The 26,657-nt window shown below is 37.0% G+C and overlaps 1 protein-coding gene across 1 annotated transcript in view; it reads right to left on the bottom strand.

The window, feature by feature from the left end:
* Positions 1 to 887: 887 nt before the first annotated feature.
* The window catches only part of BMP5 (bone morphogenetic protein 5), a 116,636-nt gene continuing 90,866 nt past the window's right edge, over positions 888 to 26,657 (bottom strand). Inside the window, exons 4-7 of the mRNA XM_080665511.1 lie at positions 19,098 to 19,292; positions 7,738 to 7,814; positions 6,342 to 6,452; positions 888 to 2,694 (exon numbers count right to left, since the gene is read on the bottom strand). Of these exons, the coding sequence (XP_080521637.1) occupies positions 2,545 to 2,694; positions 6,342 to 6,452; positions 7,738 to 7,814; positions 19,098 to 19,292 (533 nt within the window). The 3' untranslated portion in view covers positions 888 to 2,544. The remainder of the gene's footprint in view (positions 2,695 to 6,341; positions 6,453 to 7,737; positions 7,815 to 19,097; positions 19,293 to 26,657) is intronic.

The raw sequence follows: 26,657 nt of genomic DNA, 5'->3' as shown, positions 1-26,657 counted from the left end.
AGGATTAGGGACACATTATAAAGCAAAAGTATGTACAGCAGAAAAATTAAAAACAAATACACAACGAAGTCAATATATAACTAGCTAAAAAGACTTGAGTAGATTGGATCCTAATAAAATAAGCCAAGCTATTCTGATTTTTAGTGATCAGAATACAACTGAAGTAATACTAAGAAGTTACAGTAACAGTTATTTGAGAACATGTGACTGAACATGTGTATACTAGAGGCTCAGTGCATGAAATTCGTGCACAGGTAGGGTCCCTAGCAGCTGCCGGCTGCCAGCCAGGGCCTCCCTTCACACCCACCTTGGCCTGGCGCCACCCACTCACCTGCTCCACCATCCCGTTGCAGTCCCACTCTCGTCATTGGGGCCGGCAGCACCTCCATTGCTGCCTGCTGCCAGCACCATGTGGCTGACGTCCACCACGTTCCACACCACCCCTTGGTGGTCAGTGCACGTCTAACTCCTGGTCGGTCGAACTCCCACCCGCAGGGACAATTTGCATATTAGCCTTTTATTATATAGGACATGTATATACATATATAGATATCATTTGAAAAAATATGAAAATACTGATACCAATAATCTCCCTTCTTAAATGAAAGAGAATAAGTGAGATATTTTCCTATTGTAATCATTTTTGCTATTTAAAAAATTTCTTTGCTGTTTAAACAAATTAAGAAAATATTTCATTTATTGAATTTTGCTTTGCTTATTTAGCAATGAGTTATTTATTAACACAAAAACTAGTTTTGGCAATTAAAAACAACATAAAGAATCATGTACTCCACATACCTTTTATATCTGATATTCTTATAGTCTCAGTTTGTGACATACTTATGTGTTGTATCTTTCAAATAAAGACTCAAACCAAGAAGCACAATAGAAACTAGCATAACAAGTTTAATATATTTTAAAATATAGAAATATATTTAAACAGCACATTTAAAGAATAATATAATAGACTTCCGTTTCTTATTCTTACAATGGTATGCCATTAATTAAAAAATATATTATTTAATGTACCTCCAATATAGTTATCAAATCTTTAAGATAAACTGTATTTTAAAACAACATTGCAATATATCTGAATTACAAACAAACCCATAACATTTTTAAGCTATTTCTATTTTTATTTGAAAGATCCAAAAGCGTGATTAATAAATGGTGCTTTATGAATAATCTAGATGAACTTTAAATAGGCCTAGCCATGGAGCCACAATAAATGGCAAGTTATCCATCTAAAAGTCATTCTTTAAGAAATCAGTGTGTGTTAAAGAAAAGCCTTAGAAGGCAGAGAGAGAAAATAAATTAATTTCAGAGGGAAGAACACACATGCACATACACACAACAGAACCTTCCCGTTTGGAATTATTTGTGCTTGGAGAAGGGTTTACAAAATCCCTTTACAAAATAAGGTTTTCATTGAGCTCATTCTCAAAGATATGAAAAATGGATTTCAGCTGTTCTTTCGAAATGGCAATTCTGTCAAAGCCATTCTGGGATTTTTGGTAATTTCCTCCAGTTTAGTTTCAGTGCTTTTACCCTAAATAAAATCTCTTGCATCACATCAATCAACGGACTCAGTTATGAAGGAGCGCTAAAGAAAATGGCTCTGTCGGCATCTTGCTCCGGTATATTTTATGCATGCAGTGACTCTTGTCTGTGAGGAGGGAAGTGGAGCACACGTAAAGTTTTCTTTATTTTGGACTCCTTTTAAACCAGAAAAAAATCTACAGCAGTAGTGTTCTAGATAATAGGCAGACATGATTTATTTGAGGTAAGAAGGTTGTACTGCCATTTTTTAGTGTTAACTTGGAAAGTTATGGACACAGGCTCAAGCCTGTCTCCACAGAGTTCCTGAAGCTTTGAGCTCTTTGCAAAACCTGCAATTCACAAGCCAAGAAGGAACATGCTCCTACAGTTACACCAATTCTGTTAAAGCAAACAGTTACAACAATTATGTGCAATCTTTCAGATTCTATGTTCTGCCTACCATTTATTTATTCAAATCCAGTTCAACATTTCACTTTATTGAATGAAGTAGAAACTCTAAAAGAAAAAAATGTATTTATCTAAGCATTTTTGTTTGGGTTGTTACTTTTTTTAAGTTTTACTTCTAAATAAATATCCTATCATAGTTTTTATTGGAGCAACATAACCAAATGCATTCAGTTTCTTTCATCGATATTTAACAGTAAAAGGAGTTCTTATTTCAAAAAATATATTAAAAATTGTATTAGAAAAAATGTTGACATGGAATTGAATTGGACTTAACATACCTCATTGAAAGTTAGACTGGGCAATCTATTATTTAATGTAGTGACCTATAAAATAGATTTTATTGATAAGGCATCCATAAAGGAGAATATATACCTTTAAATAAATAAAAGTGACTATATACATGATATTGTACATAGGTAGAGATGAAATGAGCCAGACTAATTTTACAAAATTCTCCTTTTGTCTGAAAGTATACTTTTTATTGTAGTCATAAACCTTAATACAGATCTTTTTTCTTATTTCCATTATGACTTAATATTAGTGGCAGCCACAGGAGCGCACTACCATGTTTCTGTATTTTTTCAAAATGACATTGGAGCTGTCGTCAAAGTATAGCACAGAGATGGCATTTAATTTGGTTGGAGCACAACAAGGCTTTGGTACGTGGTCAGGAAACATCAGATGAACCTGGAAAAGAAAAAATGTTTTGTTTCTTTAAGAAATAAGGTAAATATTTTGTCTGCAGCTTTAAAATGGTATGCTTGTCTTATCACTCACCATCAAGCACACCCTTCACTATTTGTGTTCAGTAGCTGGGGTGGCTGGCAATAAAGGATGTGTTCTTAAGCATTGACACCTAGAATCAACCCAGCAGTTCTAATTATGTGTTGGGATCTTGAAAAATGTTCAGACAGCTAAGGAAAATACCTTATATGGAAAAACCATTGAAAATTTTCCTGGGGGAAAGAACATGGCAGCTAGAACTGAGTTGCTTTTGGTTAAAACGATTTCTATTTACTTCATGAGAAATACAGAAGTTATAAATGCAAATCAGTAAAGCCACACAATTGGACTGTAGGAAAATTCAGATCTAAGAATTATTTCAAAGGATAATTAAACAATAAGTCATCAAAATTATGTCAACTCTTCATTTTCCATTGTAAAGGCAACTTAAATATAACAGCAAAATAAACTCCAGGTATAATCCAATATTTGCTTTAAAGTTTAAAGCAATAATTTCAACTCTTCACAGAATTTTTTAGCAGATTGGTTAGAGTTTAATATCCCTTTACTTTCTTTCTCCCTTAGACAGCCTCTAAAATGAAGGCTAAGCTAAATCAGAAGTAAAAAGCCTAAATATTTTATGAATTGAATATCCATCTCCCCGCCCCTCGCCCAAAGCCTGAAAAAGGTGGCTGTACATGGAAAGTGAAGTTCTTAAATAAAGAGTTTGTTCTCGTTTTGATCAGACTGGCAGTCTGCCTATGTGGTCTGAGCAAGGAGCCAGGACCTGGTTCCCCTGTTCCCACCCAACTACCCTAGTCCTTCCCTCAGAGAGGTTTATGGGAAGTCCCATTGATGAGTCCGGAGGGATCTACAAAAAGCAAATATAGCCTCCGCGAGTTTGGCTGTACAATGTCCTGGCTGAAATGATATAAGAGCCCTGCATATGGACAGAAACAGCAGAAAAAATGAGGTGATCTGACATGAACTTGAAATTTCCTAAGACCTCACAAAACTAAAAGTTGGATAGTTTCTACAAATTTCAGATGCAGCTTGTGTCCCTCATCAGTTTTATCTTCCATAACACGCACATACACGATTATTATCCCGTTTCAATGGAGCTTGGTAGCCTCACGAAGCATTTGCTTAAAATAAAAAAAAAAAAAGGATTGTTCTTGAATGGTTTCTCAAACATATTAGTCACAAATATGCTCTCCTTTAACAACAAACATGCCTGTCTTCTTGTTTCATGTCCTTCACAGAACAAACATAGAGAGTACACAATGCCAGGGAAAAACATCAAACTTCCCATGGACGCTTCAAGTTCTGTGATGACTTATATCCCACACTCCAGGACAGTGGTGCAGAGTGGGGTCTTGTTCCAAGTGCACATCATATTTTTTTAATGTTTGTTTTTCAACGCTGCCTTCTACACTGTAGCCCCAAAAGCTGACAATATGTAAATATCTATATATAAAAAAGCCTAAGTGACCATTATGACTGGACGACCGGATGACTGGCTGGTAGCTGTGATGTGCACTGACCACCAGGGGACAGATGCTCAATGCACAGGATCGGGCTCCCTCCTGTCTGGACCGGGCTTGTGGAGATCAGGCTGAAACTGGCTATTCGACATCCCCCTAGGGGTCCTGGATTGTGAGCAGGCGCAGGCCAGGCCAAAGGACCCCAATGGTGCACGAATCCATGCACCAGGCCTCTAGTATATTTATAAGAAGAAAAAGGGAAATGAGAGAAAGGGTTGTATTTGACAGTTTTTTCAATAAATAAGCATTGCTTCGCTTGAGGGAAATGTTCATACATTAGATATGTATCTCAGGAAGCAAAAGTCTACTTTCTGAGTCATTAGAATGAGAGTAATAAGAAGCAAAGAAGTTTCTGAGAAATTAAGCGTCATTTTTTATAAGCTGATAATGGCTGCCCTCTCTGACACTACAGAAACACAGTGATCATGGCTATCCCTTCAGGGCATGAAACAGCAGCATTGTTCTCTGTATGGTCAGCTCTCAGTCAATGTGAATTCTCACAGACATGGATAAAAGGCTAGACTTCATAGCATTTATTTTTCTTTTATCAGTGGGTGTTTGAATACAAACATTCATCCTTGCAGAGCATACCTGCTCCAGACCCCCCAGAAAAGTTGTCCTGTATCATGAACTACTTCTCTGTACAGATAGCAAAGATGAAGGCATATCAACCCTTAAAATTCCTCCAGGAATTTTCTCTATACTTTGTATATGGTATGGAAGTAGGCAATCTCATTGGTCAAGAGTCAGAAAAAGAAAAAAATGTATAAGTGACTACCTATCAAAATATGTATTTTGTTTTATCTCTCTGCTTCTCTTACACCATATTTCTTTCCAAAGTTTTTGCCAGTGCCCAAGTTCTAGTTGTCATAGATGTGTCTTTGGTGTCTAGCTATTTGGTAGTACATCGGAAGTCAGTGAAGACAACAGCATAATGGGCATTCAAAAATTTAATCTATCAATACAGATACCCCATTCCTTATTCAGAAGGAAGCTGAGCTACCCTTTTCATTAGCTTTCAATTTTAAATTAATTTTGAAGGAAAAAAAAGGTAACCTCCTGAAGAGTCAACTCCTCACAAATTCTAATAGTTACTCTTTTTTTGGTCATAAACAAGCCTCATCCTCTAAGATAGATTATATTACTTCTTTTTATTTTTTTTGCCCAATAGCTACTGCTCTCTTACTGCCATTCACCAAATAACTCCATTCCCATCAGTAAGTCTGGAGTCTAAAATATTTTTTTTCCCTTTTCTTCTCTCCTAATTACAATAGCTAAAATTTTCATATTAACCCTCACATTAATTTGGAATAATATCATATAGTCTATTGTATCTTCTAGGAGCCTGTCACTTAGTCTTCCAGAGTTTGTCCCTCTGCCACAAAGCAGGTACATCAGACTCTTAAAGAGGTTTCATGAGCTCATTAAATAGAGTACAGACACTTAAGGACCATGGAATCAACATCTCACTATCTTTTTCACAAAAAATAAGCCTAGGCTCTTACAGATTAAGTCACTATTTGATTTCATGAGTCTGGAAATGGGAAAAAATGAAGATTATTTTTCATCTTAAAGGTAAAAAAGGTATTAAGAAATAGAAATGTATCTTCTACTTATATTCGACATTAAAGAACTTTCATAATGTCACAGTGTGTTATGGAGCATCCTTAAATAATTAGAGTAAAAGCCCTTACATGAAATTCACTACAGCTATTATTCAATGTTTTTGCAATAATTACTAATGAATTGTTAGGTTAGAAATAAGTCATTGGGAACCTGTGTGGTTAGTCATGTTGCATAGTGAAGCAATCGCAGAATGAACACATCATGTGATTACAACTTTCCTAGCTGAACCCTTCCCTAATATGGAATCAGGATTCATCTTTAAACCAGCCTGAATTTCCTGACTATATCCATAATTTGTTACTTTGGCTCTAAACAGTGCCAAATTAATTTGAGAAGAGAAGATACTGCATTGATAACTACCAATGGATGCTTTCTGTTAAAATAATTTTATATGAAGTTTTCATCTTAAACCAGTTTCAATCCTACAAAAACAAAGCATACCAGAGTTTGAACTATGGCATGGTTGGTAGCATTCATATGGGCATTGAGTGGAAAAGAACATTCTCCATCACAATAAAATGCAGCATATCCTTCTGGTGCTATAATCCAGTCCTAAAATGCACAAAAAAAGGAGAAAAAAGTAATATAAAAATATAATTCTTAAAAATACTCAAATATATATAAATCTGGATAGGTTTCTTTCCCTTCTTGGTCCAACAATTAGTCTAATAGGATAGCCTCCCCCAAGCCCTGGATTTATTTTTAAGTTGACATTCACAAAAATATATAAATATTTTCACAAGAAAATGCCCTCTGTAATTTCTCCCAAGAGGTTGCTATGTACAATATTCATAGTATGTATAAATCCATGCATTCATGAATAAAACCATAATCATGAAATAATATTCTAAATATTCTTTAAACAGGAAATGATGAACTCTGGAAAGTTCAAGTGAACCAGATCAAAAAAAAAAAAAAAGTATAAACTTGAGATAATTCTCATTACTTCTTAATAACTCATTCCTGGTTTTGAAACTTGACAACCTCTGAAAGCTTTAATATTTGTTTCTTGTACTGTTTTTCTTTTCATTCATGCATTAGCTTTATAGACTCTTTAGAAGAAATGAATTGAAGCAACTTCCAAAACTGGACATGAAAATTTTTAGGAAGCTAAAAAATTGACATATGTCTTAATTGCTCTATTTTTTCCCCCAGAGAGGTAAAAATTGGCCCAAATGTAAAATTTGAAAATGTTGACATTTTAATATTACTTTTCAATAATATAGCTCATATTCTGAGAACCATTGTAATAGAATAATATAATCTAAAAAACTTTAATTTAAATGATTACTACATAGAATTATTAAAAACTCTATTGGTTAAATTCTCCTCCTCGCCCTATTGATGAAGCTAATCATATGTTTATGAAGCTAATCATATGTGAAAGACAGCAATAAGTTTGAAGTGCAGAAAAACAACTTTGTCTGAAAAAAAAAATTTAATGACAGAGACAATAAAGTCAAGAATTCTGTTTCTTAGACTGATAGTTTGGGACCATTGGGGACAAAGAGAATTGCTTTAGTTAATCTGAAAAAAATAGTATTAAAATCAAAAGTTTGAAATACTTAAAGAATAACACCTTTTTTTTCACTTTCTAAATATTATAAACATCCTTTCTTCTTCAACATAGTTTTTTTATTTTTACTATAAAACATAATAATTATGTTTTTATGCTGAAAGAATAATGGAGAAAAAATAATGTGGGTAATCCACATACTGAATAGTTTGGTTAAAATAACTGATTACTGTATTGGAAAATTTACTGACAAAGGTTACAAGGAACTCAGGATTTATCATAAAACAGAAAAGAACACTTGAAATGATTGATCATTCTTACCTGCCATCCCAGGTCCCGAAAACTCACATAGAGTTCATGCTTCTTACAGGCTTGTTTTTGTTCACTTGTATTATAATCTGAAGACAAAAATCAGATTTTAAACAGATGGCAGCTTATTGCATATACTACTACCATTTCTTTGGTGAGGTCACTAATAAAAAAGAAGCTATATTTGAAGTTGTAAAATAATGAGTTTGAATCTTAAAGCTAAAGCAACTTGCTAAACATGTGAAGTTACCCAGTTACTTGTTCTGAGTTTCTTCTTCTATAAAATGTAGACAATAGCATTTACTTTTTGGGGCTCTAACAAGAATTTGGTTAGACTCCCTATGTGATGGTGCACAGCATGATGCCTAGCTGCTCAGTGAATGCTTATTCATTAATTTGTGCATATTATAGTAGCACTTAATATATTTATATATGTTAAATATTGATACAATATTTTTCAACATCATCCATGAAGTAAACAGTGGGAAAGTACCAATTGGGATCATACTGAGTTGCTTTTATTTTAATAAATATGTTAAACTCAGGATACCCAAAGTTGACCATTTGATCATCCTCCCCAAATCTGTCCTACTGGTAGACCTCTCTGTTCTTAACTGATGGCAGTTTCCCAGTTTTATAACATTTCTTAAATAAGAACATTTTAAAAAAACCAATTTTGAGTAAAATAAAAATATTTCTTTTTTTTCTCTCCCACATCCAATCTTTCAGGAAATCCTACACATTTTGCCTTCAAATACCACCAAAATACACCCTCTGTCACCACCTTCATGACTGTTCCTTGTCCAAGGCACCGTCATCTTTCACCTGAATTACTGCAATATCCTCAATAATATTTTCCCTGTTCTGCCTGGCTCCCCTACAACAAAACAGCCAAGTAGACCTTTTAATAAGTCAATTGAATCATATCACCCCCCAGCAAAACGTCCCAGGCTGGTTCTCCATACCCATAAGAATGAAATATCCTCACATGCCTTATAAGGCCCCATTACTTCTCTGATGCATTTTCCACTCTTCCTCCTCTCCTTCACTCCAGTATGGCCATGACGTCTCCTTGCTGTTTCATGCACAGGTCAGCTTTCTGTCACCTTAACATCTTTGCTCTCACTATCCCTTCTTCCTGAAATGCTCTTCCCTTGCATATCTATATACCTAATGCCTATAGCTTGTTCAGTTCTTCACTTGAGCATCGTCTTGTCAATGAGGCCTCCACTGACTTCCTTAAACCAACACCTTAATATTCCTGGTCTCCCTTTAATGTGCTATGCCATTTACTCATTTATTATGTGCATTGGTTCTTGTCTATTTCCTACTATGTCAACTCCTCAAGGGTAAAAAATCTCATTTGGTTCTGTTTGGTTCACTGGTATATCTCCATGTCAGGAACAGTGCCTGGCATACAGTAGGTACTCAATAATTCTTGGAGGCATTAATGAATGAATTCCTCAGAGTGTTTCACAAATTATTTGAAGCAAATGAAATACATTATTTCCATTACATATTTTGGAATATAACCTGAAAAACCCATAACTTTTAAAAATTGTTTAAAAGATTTAAGGATAAACGGAGAACCCTGATCTTGTTTCTGGAAAAAAAAATACGGAAGAAACAGATAACTTTACAGAAAATCTTTCAATATTGTCTTAAAGTTTGTTTACACCTTGCACCAAACGTATTTTAAAAGTCAACCCATTTTGATTTTTTTTCCAACACAAAATAAGAAAGAGGGGAAAATTTAGGGTAAGGAAGCCAGCAAAATAATTTATTTTCAAAGAAGACAGCTAAGTTTTTTTCCTAGAAATAAATGCTGCATTCACTCTGACAGTCATCTCTGGCAAACCAATGTAGCAGTTTACTATGCGAAGCAGTCTGTCATAAGATATCACCTTTCAGTGTAATTATCCTCCACCTCTAAAGAAAATGTAGGCACATCAAAGATCCAAGGAGCCTGTCTTAGTGGGCCCTGTCATCTCCCTTCACAGTTACTTCAACTCCTTATTTATTTAACGTCAGTCTAGAAAACAAGATAATGATTAAATTTTAAACCTAGAGACATTTTGCCTTCTAGTTCAGAGTTATTCTCTGGTGCAATTACCTTCATTAAAACAAATTAAATATGTTGATAATGCTGGGAGATGGAGGAAAGAGAATTTATTTGAAACCCAGCACTCATTTTCTGGGTAAACTTATCCCATAATCAGAAGAGCACAGAATGGACAAGCCTCCTATAACTCTACGTAAAACAAGATGAAATGGATAAGCTCCCTGTATCATTTTTAGAGAAAAGAAAATAAGTTATAGTATTAGTTTGATTGCATAAACTTCTTGATATTTAGGATTTTTTAAAAAAGCCAGCTATGCATTAGACAGGGGTCAGCAAACATTTTCTTTAAAAAGACACAGTCAATATTTTAGGCTATGGGGTACCCCTTGTAACACTCAATGTTGCTGCTATAACTTGAAAACACCCATAGACAATACATAAATGAATGGATAAAACTTGACTTATGGATTCTGAAATTTGAATTTTATATGAGTTCTACATGAAACAAAGTATTATTCTTCTTTGGAATCTTTTTCAAACATTAAAAGATGTAAAAAACATTCTTAGCAATTGGGCCATACAAAACAGGCAGTGGGCTGAATTTGGCTCGTACTTCACCAACTCCTGCATTAGACAATACGGGAAATATTTATTCTTTTATCCTTGTCTTGATTAAAAATGCTGGATATGAATAATGACATTGTAGCCAATAACACATACAAGTACGTGTAAAAAGCCATAAACTACGTATGTGGTTATTTGAATTCCATGTTTATAAAAAAAAATAAAGTAAAACTTAAATGTCAAAATATATCTGTTCCATCTATGCAGCTTTTCATGCAAGCTAAGTGATGTATATAATGTAACATCGCATAAAGGTAACGAGCAATGAAATTTATAACAGAATCTGGTTCCAAGAGTCTGATTTCATAGAGCGTTAGGACCATATGCTTATTCTGTCAGAAATAAAAATTAATGGATACTGAGTGAAGTAAATGTTGTACCCAAACCAGCAAGTCTACAGTTAGGTTTTCTATAAATGGTTGGCTGAATAACTGAGGGAGGAAGGGCTGGGAAGTTAGATTTATATCTTTAAAAAATACTGATTGGCAGCCTTTCAAATATTAAAATAAAATGAACATAATGCTACTGTTGATGAACCTGCCCACAAATGAAAAGTTGTGCCAGAAATTACAAAAATGTTTTGGTGCCATAGCACACACTAGAAAAATTTGCTAACATTCTTCAATCACAATGCAGATATCATAAATATAGCATTTCTTTGTTTTGTGTCTTTAGGGTAATAATATTGGGAAATCAGTGACAAAATATTTAAAGCATTGTTAAATATTTTATGCTAATTTCTTTGTGGTCAATTTCTGAAAAGAGTAAAAATTCGATTATTTTTCTTAGTTTGATTTTTTAAATTATTTTTCTAGGAGAAAAACATTGCAAAAAATCAAAATAAAATACATGGTGATTAAAAGTAGTTAAAAAATTTCTGAGGTCTACAGAGAGCTTTAATAGTCTGTCCACTCATTCCTGAAAAAAGCAACCAAATAAATAAATATAGGCTAGCCTATCTCTGAAGGGTACAAAAGAAAATCAAGTCCAAAAATATCTAGTTACCAATATGGGTTTCTTTTTCTTTAAAATTTAGTATTAGCCTCTTTAAGGGATGAAATATATAAATCTGTAACAAAACAAACAAACAAAAACCAGAAAATAATCCAAAATAGAGTTTAACATTTAAGCACATCAATTGCTTAAACCAAATATGATAAGACTAGAGGCTTGGTGCACGAAATTCATGCACGGGGGGGGGGGGGTGTCCCTCAGCCCAGCCTGCACCCTTTCCAATCTGGGACCCCTTGAGGAATGTCCGACTGCCCTGGTGGGATCGGGCCTAAACGGGCAGTTGGACATCCCTCTCACAATCCAGAACTGCTGGCTCCCAACTGCTCGCCTGCCTGCCTTCCTGATTGCCCCTAACTGCTTCTGCCTGCCAGCCTGATCACCCCTAACCACTCCCATGCCAGCCTAATTGATGCCTAACTGCTCCCCTGCCAGCCTGTTTGCCCTTAACTGCCCTCCCCTGCAGGCCTGGTCACCCCTAACTGCCCTCCCTTGCAGGCCTGGTCCCTCCCAACTGCCCTTCCCTACTGGCCATCTTGTGGTGGCCATCTTGTGTCCACACGGGGGCAAGATCTTTGACCACATGGGGGCAGCCATCTTGTGTGTTGGAGTGGTGGTCAATATGCATATTACTCTTTTATTAGATAGGATAGAGGCCTGGTGCATGGGTGGGGGCCAGCTGGTTTGCCCTGAAGGGTGTCCCGGATCAGGGTGGGGGTTCCCTTGGGGCGTGGGGCGGCCTGGGAGAGGGGCCTGTGGTGGTTTGCAGGCCAGCCATGCCCCCCGGCGACCCAAGTGGAGGCCCTGGTATCTGGGATTTATTTATCTTCTACAATTGAAACTTTGTAGCCTGGAGCAAAGCCAAGCCTCCTGCTTGCTCCGTGGCAGCAGCCATTTCTGTTGGGATTTATATATCTTCTATAATTGAAACTTTGTAGCCTTAAGTGGAGGCCAAGTCAGGCCAGGGCTTCAGAAGCTTGGCTTCCTCCATCGCCGGGGGCAACCCTAGCCTCCTGCTCCCTCCATCTCCGAGGCTGCCGCCATTTTTGTTGGGATTTATTTATCTTCTATAATTGAAACTTTGTAGCCTGGAGTACAGGCCTGGGCCAGCCAGGGTGTGTGGAAAGCTTGGCTTCCTCCATTGCCGGGAAACCCAAGCCTCCCTCCTGCTCTCTCTGTGGCCGCAGCCATCTTGGTTGGGTTAATTTGCATACTCACTCCTGATTGGATGGTGGGCGTGGCTTGTGGGTATAGCAGAGTGATGGTTAATTTGCATATTACTCTTTTATTAGATAGGATATTGTGTTTCAAAGTAAAAGCCAAGATGTTAGCATTCCCATGCTTAGTTCCCCAAAGGAAAAGGAAGTCAGCATCTACAGCATCGGGATTTTAATTAATTTATAGAAAATGGAAATGACAAATGAATGAGGATACAAGAAGAGGTAAAGAAGCAGAAATGATAAATTTTTTATTTTGCCTTGGGAATAGAGAAATTCATGATAAACCCAAAACAATACCAATTCCCCCCAACGATGAGGAATTTCAAAATCCAGTGAACTCCTCACTTAAATGTATGCTCAACACAGTAGGAATTAGTGTTATTTACTTGTGTAGAAATAACTGTTTTTTCCTCTGTTTGAATGTATGATGCAAAACAGACATCTCAAAACAATAATTATCTAGAGTTTTTGCTTCATGGTGCTTAGCAAAGCACCTAGGATCCAACCTTCTCATCTTAGAGCTCATTGACTTAAAAACCTGTCCACAAACCTAAGTTTCAAACTGCCTTCCAGGCATCTCTAAATGCAAGTTTCCCAGATGCCTCCTACTCACTATTTTAATTTCTGACTTCACTCCTTTGATGTTTACTATTTTGATTAACAGGATTACCAGTAATCTAGTGGCCCAAGCCAGAAAATTTAGTAAGTTTTTTATTTTCTCTTCCTCCCTCGTATCTTTCATTAAATCAGTGCACAAAGCCTCACTAAATTGATCAATTTCTAGACTAGTTAACTGCTTGGAAGCCCTTTGCACATTTGGTTACCTCCTACTACAACATCCTCTTCTGGTAACTTAATCTAGGATAACACTTTATCCCTGCTCTCCTACATCTCTATCAGTCTTTGGTCTCTTTCATAGAATTGCTTTTTCTCCTGATTCTATACTTGAAGTGTTGATGTTCCCACTGGAGTCTCTCTCCATGATGTTTTTCTCTTCCTTTGTTCCTATGGTACTGTCAAGTCATAGGCTACATCTAACAATTTGGGCTCATATCTACATCTTTTCCTATGCCTTCCACTTATACTTGATGCCTCCTACTCACTATTTTCATTTCTGATTTTACTCCTTTGATGTTCACTATTTTGATTAACAGGATCACCAGTAATCTAATGGCCCAAGCCAGAAAATTTAGTAAGTTTCTTCCTTGGTTTCTATGGTCCTGTCAAGTCATAGGCTACATCTAACGATTTGGGCTCTTATCTACATATTTTCCTATGCCTTCCACTTCTACTTGACACTCCCATCTCCAGAGTCCCGTTTTTACTCAGTCCTGGTTGGCCTCATTCCACATGTTTTGGTTTCCACTTCCACTCTCTCCAATCTATAATTTTTATTGCATGAGGTGTTGGACTAGGCCCCTAATCATATTTGGGATTTCAGTTTCCTCCCTTGGCATTCCACTCTTCACTCTGATACCAAATTTAACTTTCAAAAATGTATATCTGATTATGACTCTACTTTTCTGAATGCCTATATGAAGACACCATAGCTCCTTATCATCACATACCTATTCTTTATGACTTGGTTTCATCATCATTTTCTCACTGATATAACACTCCTCTCACACAGGAATACTTGCACACCCAGCCATTTGACACTGGTACTTTGCTCTGTAACTGCATATCAGTCTGAAAAGGCTTCATCTACCCCTCCATTTCTGGAAAATGTCTAGTCTCAAATAAGTGCCTTATGAAGTCTTCTAGGCTGTACTAGGGCACTAGCTTAGGTTCTTATAGTGTTAATTAGTTTAATCTAACTATTAAAGATTAATACTATAATAAGCATGTACCATGGTTATCAGTTATTTATACACATTAATTCATTTAATCCTCACAACCTATGTAACCTCACCCTATGGGGCAGGTACCGTTAAAATTTTCAGTTTATCTATGAAGAAACAGAGGCAAATAGAGGTGACATACATTGTCCCAGATTATACAACTAGTAAGGAGTAGACCCAGGGTTAAGTGATAGAATGATATGTAGATGATAGATAGGTAGGTAGGTAGATAGAGTGAGCTAGATATTATATGCACAAAAATAATTGTTGTTTTAGGAGGGATTTCCAAAGTTTTACATAACTCATGGTATAGACATAAGCTTTTAGTTTAATTACTATAGAAATCATGTGGATTAGATGTATTCTTATATGTGTAGTCCTGCAGGATTTTTATTGATTTTTTGAGAGCTCCGATTTAGAAAGAACCAAATGTCCTTTTTAAGAGTGATATGATTAAATAAACTCTCACAAGCACTATTGACTATATTGCAGTAGAGGTCACCAAAAATGAGGTCACCAATTTGAAAGATGGTGGAGACATATTGTTAAAAAAATAGATAAAACAAGGATATAGCATTCTTAAAAAGGCAAAACTATGGAAACAATAAAAAGATTGGTGGTTGCTAGGGAGGAGTGGGGGATGAATAAGCAGAGGACAGAGGATTCTTAGGGCAGTAAAAATACTCTATGTGATATTATAACAAAGGATATACATCATTTTACATTTGTCCCAACTTACAGAATGTACAACACCAGGAGAGAACCCTAAGGTTAACTATAGACTTTGGGTGATTATGGAGTGTCAATGTGGGGTCATCTTTGGTTACACATATGCCATTCTGGTGAGTGATATTGATAATGGGGGAGACTATGCATGAGTGAAAAGAAGGAGTGCATGGGAAATCTGTACCTTCCTCTCAATTTTGTTATGAACCTAACTAAATCTTCTCTTAAAAAAGTCTTTAAAAATACAAAAAATATATCAATCATGTAGTTAAAAACACATAAAAAAATATATTCTCCAAAAGAGACTATCTATGGAAGAAAAGGTTTGGAAGTACACGTACCCTGTTGATATCGGAGTAACCTATCTCAAAAGGATTAATTGATCAAAGGAGAATTCTAACCTTACTTATGACTTGATTATTTTTAAACAATGAAAGTGTATATCAAGTACATAAAATATTCTAAACAATTAATCCCAATTAATTGTTCTTTCTGGTTTTGATTAATATGTTTGTCCAAGAGGTATTACTTCACATTGCATCCACTAGACAAGAGATAGTGCCTGTCAGAGTTAGAATAAGTGCACAATGCTTTCATTGTAATCACTTTTGGAAAGAAAGTGTCCTAAGAAATCACCATGGTGTAGGGCAGGGCCACCAATAACTGGATTCGCCTTCAAAGGTCTCTGGTATGGGGCACACAATAAGTAATCTTACCAAGCAGTTCTGCAGTGAACCAGGACTTGCCTTCTGGCCTTTTAGTTTTTTCAAAATTCTTAATGCTCTGTTTTTGTTGGCACTGATATGGGACAACATCTTGCTCTCAGTAGGTTCTTTAAATTTTTTACTAACCCTGTGCCTTTATATCTTAAAGAGTGGCTAACCTAAAATTTAGCTATTGCCTCCATTTTCTTCCCCCCACACCCAAATTCAAATAAACATCCACTGTACTGCCTCATCATGAAACAGGCTATTTCTCCCATAACATGTCTGCTCAATCTTCTTGCCAAAAACTTAAAGAGGAACAAAGAGGGATAGTTTCTGCAGAAAACCTGGGAGCTGCAGTTCAGTGTATTTTAATCTGAAGAGGGGGTTAGGTTTTCCCATACAATCAACACATTAACTTAAACACCAAATATTTTGGTGGTTTCTGTTATATGCTAGACCTGGTCCTACACTCTCCCATAGGAGTATGCAAGAATAAAGGGGTATTAAGAAATCAGAAGGCAAGAATCTTTGAAATAGGAAAGCAGTGGGGTAAACACAGCAATAATAACCTGGGTCTTAATTCTCGTCACTAATTGAGACTATCAAAATTTGATGATTTGTCTTGAAAAAAAAATGCAATCAGGCAAACATCTACTAAAACACTCCTCCTTCCTTTCTTAGCCATGGAGTCTTTGCACAGTATTTTATTGTAAAAGCCTAGTACTATTACAACATTTATTATTTATATTTGGATAATTTTAAAATTTCACTGGCATTTCAAGTCTCCTACGCATCAAATTTTGTGTTTATATTAGCATTCCCTTTCCTTAAAGCACTGTCTTTTAGGTCAAATTCCATAAGACTTTTTTCCCCGTCTGCTTGATTAGTACCTATTGAAAGGTTAAGTCTCATAGACACAAGCCAGCTACTTTCTTCCTTTTTATTATCAAAATATGAACTCGCTCCAAAACCATCTACCACATATTTCACAGAAATGGTTGCCAATGACAAACTTTCAAAAGAGAAAATATTGGTCTATATTAGAATAATTTTGTGCTCTAAATGGTGTTAGGAAACTGGTGAAAACTTACGTGATTTCTGCCCCATATGTTTTATTCATCTCTCGGTATAGAAGTACATTTGTTACTTGTGGTCAGGAAGAGAAGATAAACAGAGTTCACCAATGGGGAAAAGGACTTTGATGATTTCAGTCTCTAGAATGCCTCTGCCAGAGATGTTATGAGCTCAATAATAAGTACAGGACTTGGGCTTTTCCCTTTGTAGTTTCCTCAAAAAGTATTTACTATTCTATTCAAGTTTTAACAAACCTTTTTCTTAATGCAGTCTGCTACATTAAATTAAAAACATTTCAACCAATTTCAGACCATTCTACATGAAAAGAAAAATATACAACTTTGACAGGGGAGTATTTACAAGGAAGGGAAGGTCTTAGAAAGTTGTTTTTCCCCAGCTTTCATATTAACCAATTACAATTTTTGCCAAACTAAATATCTTGTGAAGATCTTTATAAAATAGATTGGTAATGAGCCACTACTATCATGTTTTATTTTCAAGTGAAAAAGATGGTTAAACTTATTCATTGGATAATTATTTTAAAACATCGCTCTAGCCCTGGCTGGTGTGGCTCAGTTGGTTGGAGTGTCATCCATACACCAAAAGGTTTCAGGTTTGATTCCTGGTCAGGGCACATGCCTAGGTTGTGGGTTTGATCCCTGGTTGGGGTATGAACTGGAAGGCAACAGACCAATGTTTCTCACATCGATGTTTCTTTCTCTCTTTCTCTCTCTCTTCTTTCTAAAATCAGTAAGTATGTCCTTGGGTGAAGATTAAACAAACAAACCAAAAAACCACATCACTCTACACATAGCATGTAATTCAGTATAATGTGGTTTTTTTTTTATAAAGAAATCTTCCCTCTTGCTTCTGTTGTTAAATACACCAAATAGATTTCTTTCTAACAGTATTCTCCTAGTGCCCATACTTTAGGAAGTTTCCTATGAATTCCACTTATTATTTTTGTTGACAGTCCCAGATGCAAAAACAAATAAACAAAAACTTATGTGTTTTATATGATTTATCAGTTTTAAGTGATTGGGGGGAGGGCAATGAAGAGTTCAGGTATAATGGCAAACAATGTCTGGATGGGTCTTTTCGAAAGAGTTAAGCATTCTAATTTGCTAAAAAGCCATATGCAGGGATTACATCTGTTTTATCCGCCAGCTCATCTATTGTGCCTCGCATGTGGTGACCATTAACATGGAAGAACACATATTTCACAAATGAACCAACATGTTAGACTAAGTTGAGTGCTACGGTAACTTTTCCCTTCCAAATAGACTTACTGTTTAGAGATAAAGATAATTTCTTGGCATAAAATAGCCATCATTTTTATCTAAAAAGAGCTTATAAAAATCTGTCTGTGGCCTGGACTAACCAAGGCACTTATTGGCATAAATAATATAATGAAATCACTTCAGATTTGGGCAGTTAGAGGCATTTAGATCAAATTTACTTTTATAACCCTTCTACCAATCAATAGATTAAATTGCAAGCTCATTGGGATCCATTGTGTGTTTATAATATTTCATTGTAAGATTTTATATATACATGTGTGTATATGCATGCACACACACACACACACACACACACACACAAGGCAGATTATCTAGATAATAGCCCTCCAAAAATTAATGGAAATATAAATATTATCTTAATTATCTTAATTCCTGCTTCTATTGTCAGAAAAAAAATTTAAACTGCCTGATTTACATGTACTGTTTTAAGTACTAAAGAAACATTTTTATGTTGAATTTACCTGGCTACCCATCCATATTTGAGAGGTCCTCGGGAGGTCAGCTCAGCAAGCTGTGCAATTCACTTTTGGCTAGACTTTGTTGACGTAGCCATTTCATAATTTTATTACTGCCAGCTTGATTTTAATTTGAACTGAATCTTTCAACATAGCAAAGCCAGCCATACTTATTTTAAAATGAATTACCAAGTGATTCACTGATGAAACATTCTGGGGATGCTAGAAATATTGCTGGATGATTTAATAAACCAAATAAAGGTATATCCAGAGAGTAAATTTATGGCGGCTACTTGATTTGCAACATGTGACCCCATAACTCTGTGCATTTCTGCTCCGGTGTTACCTTACCTCCGACACTGGCCATTCTGGAGGAGTCCTGGTGAGAGCTGGATTTACTGCGGTTTTGGTTTTTCCGTTTGTTGGCTGCTCTCACGGATCGCAGGAGTACCTCACTCGCCTTGAAGAAAGCCACCATGAATGGTTGTTTTGACTGAGGCCCATGTCTCCCCACCAGACCAGCGGATTTGACGTTGATACTGCGTCCTAGAACACAATGCACAATCACACGGTTTATGAAAAACAAGATCAAGTTTACCTGATATGGATGAATTCTGAGGGTACTTTGGGGAAAAAGTTTTAAAACATTATCAGAATCTTTTCTTTTCAGGCCAAATATCTTTATAAACATTGTGAGTTTACAATTACAGACAATTATCCATGCTTGGTTTTGCATTTTGCATCATTCTTTCACCACAGAACACCCTCGGGCTGCCTCCACTAACAGAGTTCTCAGACCTGGAAGTCAGCAATACTGTATGTGGGAAGGTTGACTACCATCAGCCTGGAAATGTCCACATTGAGTGACAATTTCAAAAATATGAGCTATGGGCTCTTCTGTATTAAGTTCCCTATAATTTTCCTCTAAGTGATAAGAGCTGAATGGCTGGCTGGATGTTGCTACTTCTCCAGCTTCTTTCGAGCCCTTCAAACATTAATTAGTGCTGATAGCCTCCTCCTTGCTCTCTGGCCTGTGCCCAGCAGACTTTACAGAGCTGGGCTCTACTTAAAGCTCTCCCAAGGTCATTCCAGAAGCCCCGCTGGAGATGGGGACTTGCTTTAAGTGCCAGTTTTTTCTCAATTGGAGGTAAACATGAAAACTTCATAATTCCTCCCCTTCTGAGTTTTGACACAACTGGATGTTTACTGAAAAGATCTCAGAAGATGCAAACCAAGCCTGGAGTCTTTCAGAAAGGAGAAAAATGCCCGAAGGGCATGAAGACTGACCTTCATCTCTAACCTTTCTGAGCCACTAGGTGTGGCTGTGCATCAGAGAAGAAGGGCCAGTAGAGGAGTGAGTTAGAAGTCAAGGTGTCCTAGGGACTAGCAGTAGAGGTTAATAAAGTACCTCTCCCATTGGGGTAATAATGATAACATTTATAATTATAATCATGCCAACTGTTTTGGAGCACTTGCTATGTATATGCTAGGCATTTTACTGTTTTCCTTGTGTTATTTGATTCCACAATAATCTAGAAGTTACATATTACTATTTCTCCTTTTTACAAATCACTCTTATTATCCTCTCTAGTTTAAAATAATCACTGAAAATATTATATATAACATAAATATCTAATAATATATTTTAATACTATAATATATATGAAGCAAACCATTGGCTGATATTGGTCCATGAAAATCACACAAAGAGAATGAACTATGTAATCTTATGTTGTAAATTTAGTTGAGAGTTACTCAAAACTCATGCAAATTTTCTACTTGACAGACAGGAATTACCCATCTTTGAAGAGTAATATATAATGTGGTTTGAAATACTAGTATGTGCATGACTGACTCTGCTCTGCCCCATGGGAGATGTGCATGTTTTCTTAAAATATTTATTCAATAAAGACTGTGGAGCAACCTCAGTCCACTATAAGGCCTGACCCACCTTAGAAGAAAGAAAAGGAAAACAAGTCCCTGAAACAGCATCAACGGCTTTTTAGCAAATAAACTCTTGCTCTTAACAAAATTTATTTTGGCAGCATAAACACTTTTGTGTATACTGTATTGTGCAGAGACCTTCCACCATCAGAAAATGAGACTGTGTCATGTGAGGCTGTGCAGCTGTTGGGACAGACACAGAGGTCCTTTAAATGTGGAGGTATTGGCTAAATAGAAAAGTGTGGCAGTCCAGGCAGCATCAGGATCCTCAACAATTGTCCTACAACATATTGGCAAAACCTGTTCAGTCCCTGCAAGTATTAAAATGGCATTCCACCTCACGAATGACACTATACTCAGTCCTACCCAAGAAAGAACATACAAATAATCAAAGCAGTAAACCTTAAACAAATAAGCATATAGGTTTCTCTTTTAAATGCAAACTTACAGTGGCTTTATGCCAGAGTCTATATTTCTTAGAAAAACTCTATCACTGGCATAAATGAAAGAGGCAGTTTGATTTGTGGTCAGAGCAGTTTCCATTCTACTTCCACTGTAACAAATGTATTAATTCAGCTCAGACTTCCTCCTTCTGGCAGCCCTTTTGCTGTAAAAAGAGAAATTAGAAGTTCCAGCCAAATACCATACCTTGAACTGACCCACTTCAATACATAAACACTTTTACAACATGTTTATTCAGGTGTAGCAGTTGAAATTGGTTTAAGATGTTTCCAGTGACAGAGAGCTCAGCAAAAGAAAAAAAAAAAAAAGAACTGAGAAACTTAACTGTTATGGAATAGAATAACTGGCAATCTGTTCTTCAAATTTTTGATTTTTTCCCCCTGTCTTGGAGTACAACATAAAAAGTATTTGTTGAGCTTTTATTTTGATTTTTTAATGAAGTGTTAATTTAACAGAAACTACATTTTTACTTGTATAGATTGATGACTGCAGAAATTATTTTTAATATATGATCTTTCTAATACTGAAATAGGTTGCTGCAAGATGTTCACAAATGGAATACAGTAAAATCGGTTTTCCATTCATTACAACACACACAGACCCTTTTATAGCTAAATAGGCACTTAACGCAAAGTTCCAAGTTTCCTTTGGTTTGCAGGAGGGTTTCTTTTATTATTTTTCTGAAGACTTTCAATATTTTAATTTTTATCTGTGGAGAAATAATACTGCTCTAAAGATTTATGTTCTGAAAACCATAAAGATGTGCGTATGTTACAAATAGGGGTTTCTTGGGCTTTACAAAGGTGGATATTGTGTGTGAAGCAAAGTACCCTTCAAACCAATGTGAACTCCCTTTAAAATAACTTTTGATATTATTAAGTTTCCTCTTGGTTTCCTTTTTATTTTAGCAATGAGGTGACTATTAAGATTCCATAAGTTAATGCTTGCTCAGTTACTCTTAGTCTTGAGCTACACCATAGCTTAACTATTTGACCTACTCCTTCAGACACAATACACCTACATTGATTATGTAGACTAAACCTTTTGAATGGCTGAACAGTTGTTTTTATTAGAAGTGCTAATGGGAACCCAGACTATATTACATGTATTGAAAATATTGAATCTTTTATAAAATTTATTTGAACATGTTTAATTTTATTATTAAGTGTACAGTATGTTTTAGATATAAAATAAAGAAGCCTACCCAAAACCTTTTGATTTAGGAAAACTATATGTAGGTGTGCATTAGGATGGATTTAATTTTCAAAGCTGATCCTTATTTTTTCCTTCTAGTTTAAAAGACATAGAATAACAGATAGATGATACATAAAGAGTAAGCATTGATATACCATAAAAATGGGGTGGGATAATGGAAAGAGTATTTAGTTAAAAGGGTAGGAAGGACATCAGCTGAGCCCAAGCTCAGTCACCTTGAGATTCAGACACGTCTAGGCATAGCGAGAATATTGGTAGGAGTAATCCACTGCACATGTTTTTGGATGGGGATGGAGCAACCTCATGGGAAAGTCATCCTAAGGAAAAGGTGAATCCCTAACTCATAGATTCAGAACAATGTCCTAGTGAGTATAAGGAAACGGTGATTTTAAGTCTCTGAAGCTCCAATTAGGTTGCACGACTAACGTTTAAAGAACAAAGAGAATTCAAGAAAATGTCATAGAGGAGGATCCAAGATGGCGGCGTAGGTAAACACCTAAACTGCTGCCTCGCACAACAATTTCAAAACTACAACTAAAAGACAAAACGTCTATCACCCAGAACCATGGGAAAGCTGGCTGAGTGGAAGTTCTACAACTAGAAGGAAAGAGCAAACAGCATTGAGGGGTGCACAAGCGCTGAAAAGCTGAGGTACGGAGACATGCGAATCTGGAGCGCTGCTGTTTTCAACCCGAAGGGAGATAAGCTCCTGATTACTCCGAACTCCAGTTTCTGGGGAGACGCGGGGGACCCAAACTCCTACGGGGAGAAGCTGGACTATCTGCCGTGGGGTTGGAAAGTGAGGGAGGCTTGCTTGCAGGGCTGTGCGCAGGAATAATTGTTTACTGTGCTGGGGCGCAGGACGAGGGGACACAGTCAGAGATGCAGAGCCGGCTTCTGGCAGCCATTGCTGTTTGCCACGCCTTAGCCTAGTGCCGCCCTGAGACCCCGCCCCGCACAACCTACAAACCCACCCAAGCTCCAAGCAGTGGCTTTAGCATATGAATGGTCTGCCCTATCGCAGCTTAACCCAGCAAACTTGCAGCCCGGGTCAGACAGCTCCAAAACCTCCAAACCCCAAGCAAAGAGGAGAAAACTGTAGTTCTCACTGTAGCTCCTGCTGGGTGGCCTCAGACAGTAGCTGACCTGCACCCCATTGGAGATCCAGAAGCCAGTGTACCTAGTGGTCAGTGTGAGACACCAGATTTCAACTCCTCACATCCATAAGTGACACATTCAAGAGGCAGACTCAGTGAGCACCAAAGCCCCACTGAAACAAGTCCTGCACCATAAGCGTGTCTCCAGCACAGCAGTTCTTCCATTATAGACACAGCGGGTCCTCACAGCCAATTGGCCTGGAGGTCAATTCCTCCCAGTGTACCAACAGCAATCAAGGCTTAACTACACCAAGACTTTGCACTCAGCCCACAAAGGGGTGTACCAAAGGCGTCCACCTCAAATGATTGGGGAGGCTGAGCTACTGGCCCCTATAGGTCACCTACCACACAAAGCCACTCCATCAACACAAGGAAGCAGCAAAATGCGGAGACCAAGAAACATGTCACGAATGAGAGAAATGGAGGAAAGCAAACTAATGGACAACATAGAGTTCAGAACCACATTTATAAGGTTACTCAAGAATCTTCTAAAAACCACTGAGGAACTTAGTGAGACCTTTAAGGATCTTAATGAGAATACCAAAAAAATGGAAAAGGACCAGTCAGAAATTAAGCATACACTGTCTGAAATAAAGAATATACAGAAACTCAACTGTAGATCAACGTACCCCAAGAATCAAACCAAAGATCTGAAATATGAGGAAACAAAAAACACCCAACCAGAAAAACAAAAAGAAAAAATCCAAAAATATGAAGATAGTGTAAGGAGCCTCTGGGACAACTTTAAGCGTACCAACATCCGAATTTTTGGGGTGCCAGAAGAAGAGAGAGAGCAAAATAATGAAAACCTATTAGAAGAAATAATGACAGAAAACTTTCCCTACCTGGTGAAAGAAATAGACTTACAAGTTCAGGAAGCACACAGAACCCCATACAAGAGGAATCCAAAGAGGACCACACCAAGACACATCATAATTAAAATGCCAAGGGCAAAAGACAAAGAGAGAATCTTGAAAGCAGCAAGAGAAAAACGGTTAGTTACTTACAAGGGAGCACCCATACGACTGTCAGCTGATTTCTCCGCAGAAACTATGCAGGCCAGAAGGGAGTGGCAAGAAATACTCAAAGTGATGAACAGCAAGAACCTACAACCAAGATTACTCTACCCAGCAAAGCTATCATTCAGAGTTGAAGGTCAGATAAAGAGCTTCACAGACAAGAAAAAGCTAAAGGAGTTCATCACCACCAAACCAGGATTACATGAAATGCTGAAGGGTGTTCTTTAAGAAGAGGAAGAAGAAGAAAAAGGTAAAGATAAAAATTATGAACAACAAAGTGACATCAAATACATACCTACCAACAAGTGAATCTAAAAATCAAGTGAATAAAAAAATCTGAAGAACAGAATAGACTGGTGAATATAATAGAATCAGGGACATAGAAAGGGAGTGGACTGACAATTCTCAGGGGGGAGGGGGTGTGAGGGGTGCGGGAAGAGATTGAACAAAAAGCTTACACCTATGGATGAAGACAGTGGCGGGGGGTAAGGGCATGGGGTGGGGTGGGGAATCAGGTGGAGGGAAGCTATGGGGGAAAAAAAAGAGGAACACCTGTAATAATCTGAACAATAAAGATTTATTAAAAAAAGAAAATGTCATAGAACTGTTTTTACCTAAAGTCCCTATAAAATACTAGGAAGGCAAGGCATCACCACTTTGGAGCTTGGTTAGTAATGTGACACAAGCGGTGGGAAAAGGTTCTCCCTACATCAGACGAGTAGCTTTGGAGCATCTCCTCGTTGGTACAGGATGACAGAATGTAGATCCAAGATTATCTCCTGTACCTGCATCAGCATGAGCTTCTGAGAGTGGTTGCAGTTCAAAGGTGAGCAGAGCATTGGGACTTTAAGGTGCACCAACAACTGTACCAAAGCGAGAGACAGTGCCAATGATGCCTGAAGTGACTGTTAGATCAAGAGGTCACCTCCCTTGCATTATATCCAGGCCCTAATGTTGCACACTGGGCAGATGGAAGGGATGTGATCTGTTAAATGGGTAGGGTGATAACAAGAGAAAGAGAAAAATTTGGTTGTTCAAGCTTAAATAGCTTTGGGGTCTCCTACACAAATGGGAGAAGATAGGAGATAGCAAAGGCCCTTGAAGAGCTTACCAGCATTCCAGTGATTTCACTGATGGCAGCTACACCCAAAGAAACAATGTTTGTGCCCAATTATCCTAGGTTTGTGTATCATAGAATTCTTGTTTTATAAAATGAAAGAGATCATGAGAACAAAAATGGAAGTCTGGGGTTTGGTATTGGCAGAGGTATTTGTCTTTTACATTTATAAAAAGAATACCCATTAGATCTTTGCATGTAAAAACTTTTAGAACTATTCATATGTTGGCTGCCATATTGCCCCACAAAATGACCGTATAAGTACCAAGGGAAAAAGAAACAATGTGAGCAGCAAATATCTAGTCATATAATTTCTCAGTTGTATTAACCACACAGTGAATAAAGACAGGGCTAGGATGATATCTTCTAAAAAGAAACAATTATTCTCTTCACACTGCAAGCAAGAGGCACAAATGTGAGTCCAGGGCTCATGCCTACTACATTTTATCATAATTGAAGCTGGAGATTCAAGACTTCTAGATACACTACTCGACCCTAATGACTTTAGGTAAGCACTGGGGTCAGGGCATTATATTCACATCGGTCAGAGGACACACTATTTCACGTTTAGAGTCAGAGAGAAGGTAAGCCGGCAAACCAAAGATCCATCCCAAACTCACTGGTTTTGTATTTCAGGCCATTCTTTTTGGAAAATGTGACTTTCAAAATGTTTATTTCTTTAAAATCAGGGTTATTAAAGGAGACTCTGACATAAAACAGCTCTTTAGAGACATGTTGATGTTATAAGGATAAGTGGTTCCAAATAGGAGCATTTAGTTTCCCTACAGAATATACAGTTTGAAAAACATTCATTTGAGCATTTATCACAGTCTAAACGTTCATATCGCTCTAAGATGTTAGCATAAATTCCAGTTTGTTTTTCCCCCTATAAACTCACAGTAATTGACTGCTTAACCCAAAACACCTGTGATGGAACTTGTGCACAAATTGTCTTTCCTTCATTTCAGAAAAGATTCTTGCAGTATCCTTTATGAAT

Source organism: Plecotus auritus (assembly GCF_963455305.1).
Source record: "Plecotus auritus genome assembly, chromosome: 4".
NCBI classification, from domain to species: Eukaryota; Metazoa; Chordata; class Mammalia; order Chiroptera; family Vespertilionidae; genus Plecotus; species Plecotus auritus.
The sequence above is the reverse complement of the archived record's forward strand: the minus strand, read 5'-3'. Positions and strand labels throughout refer to the sequence as shown.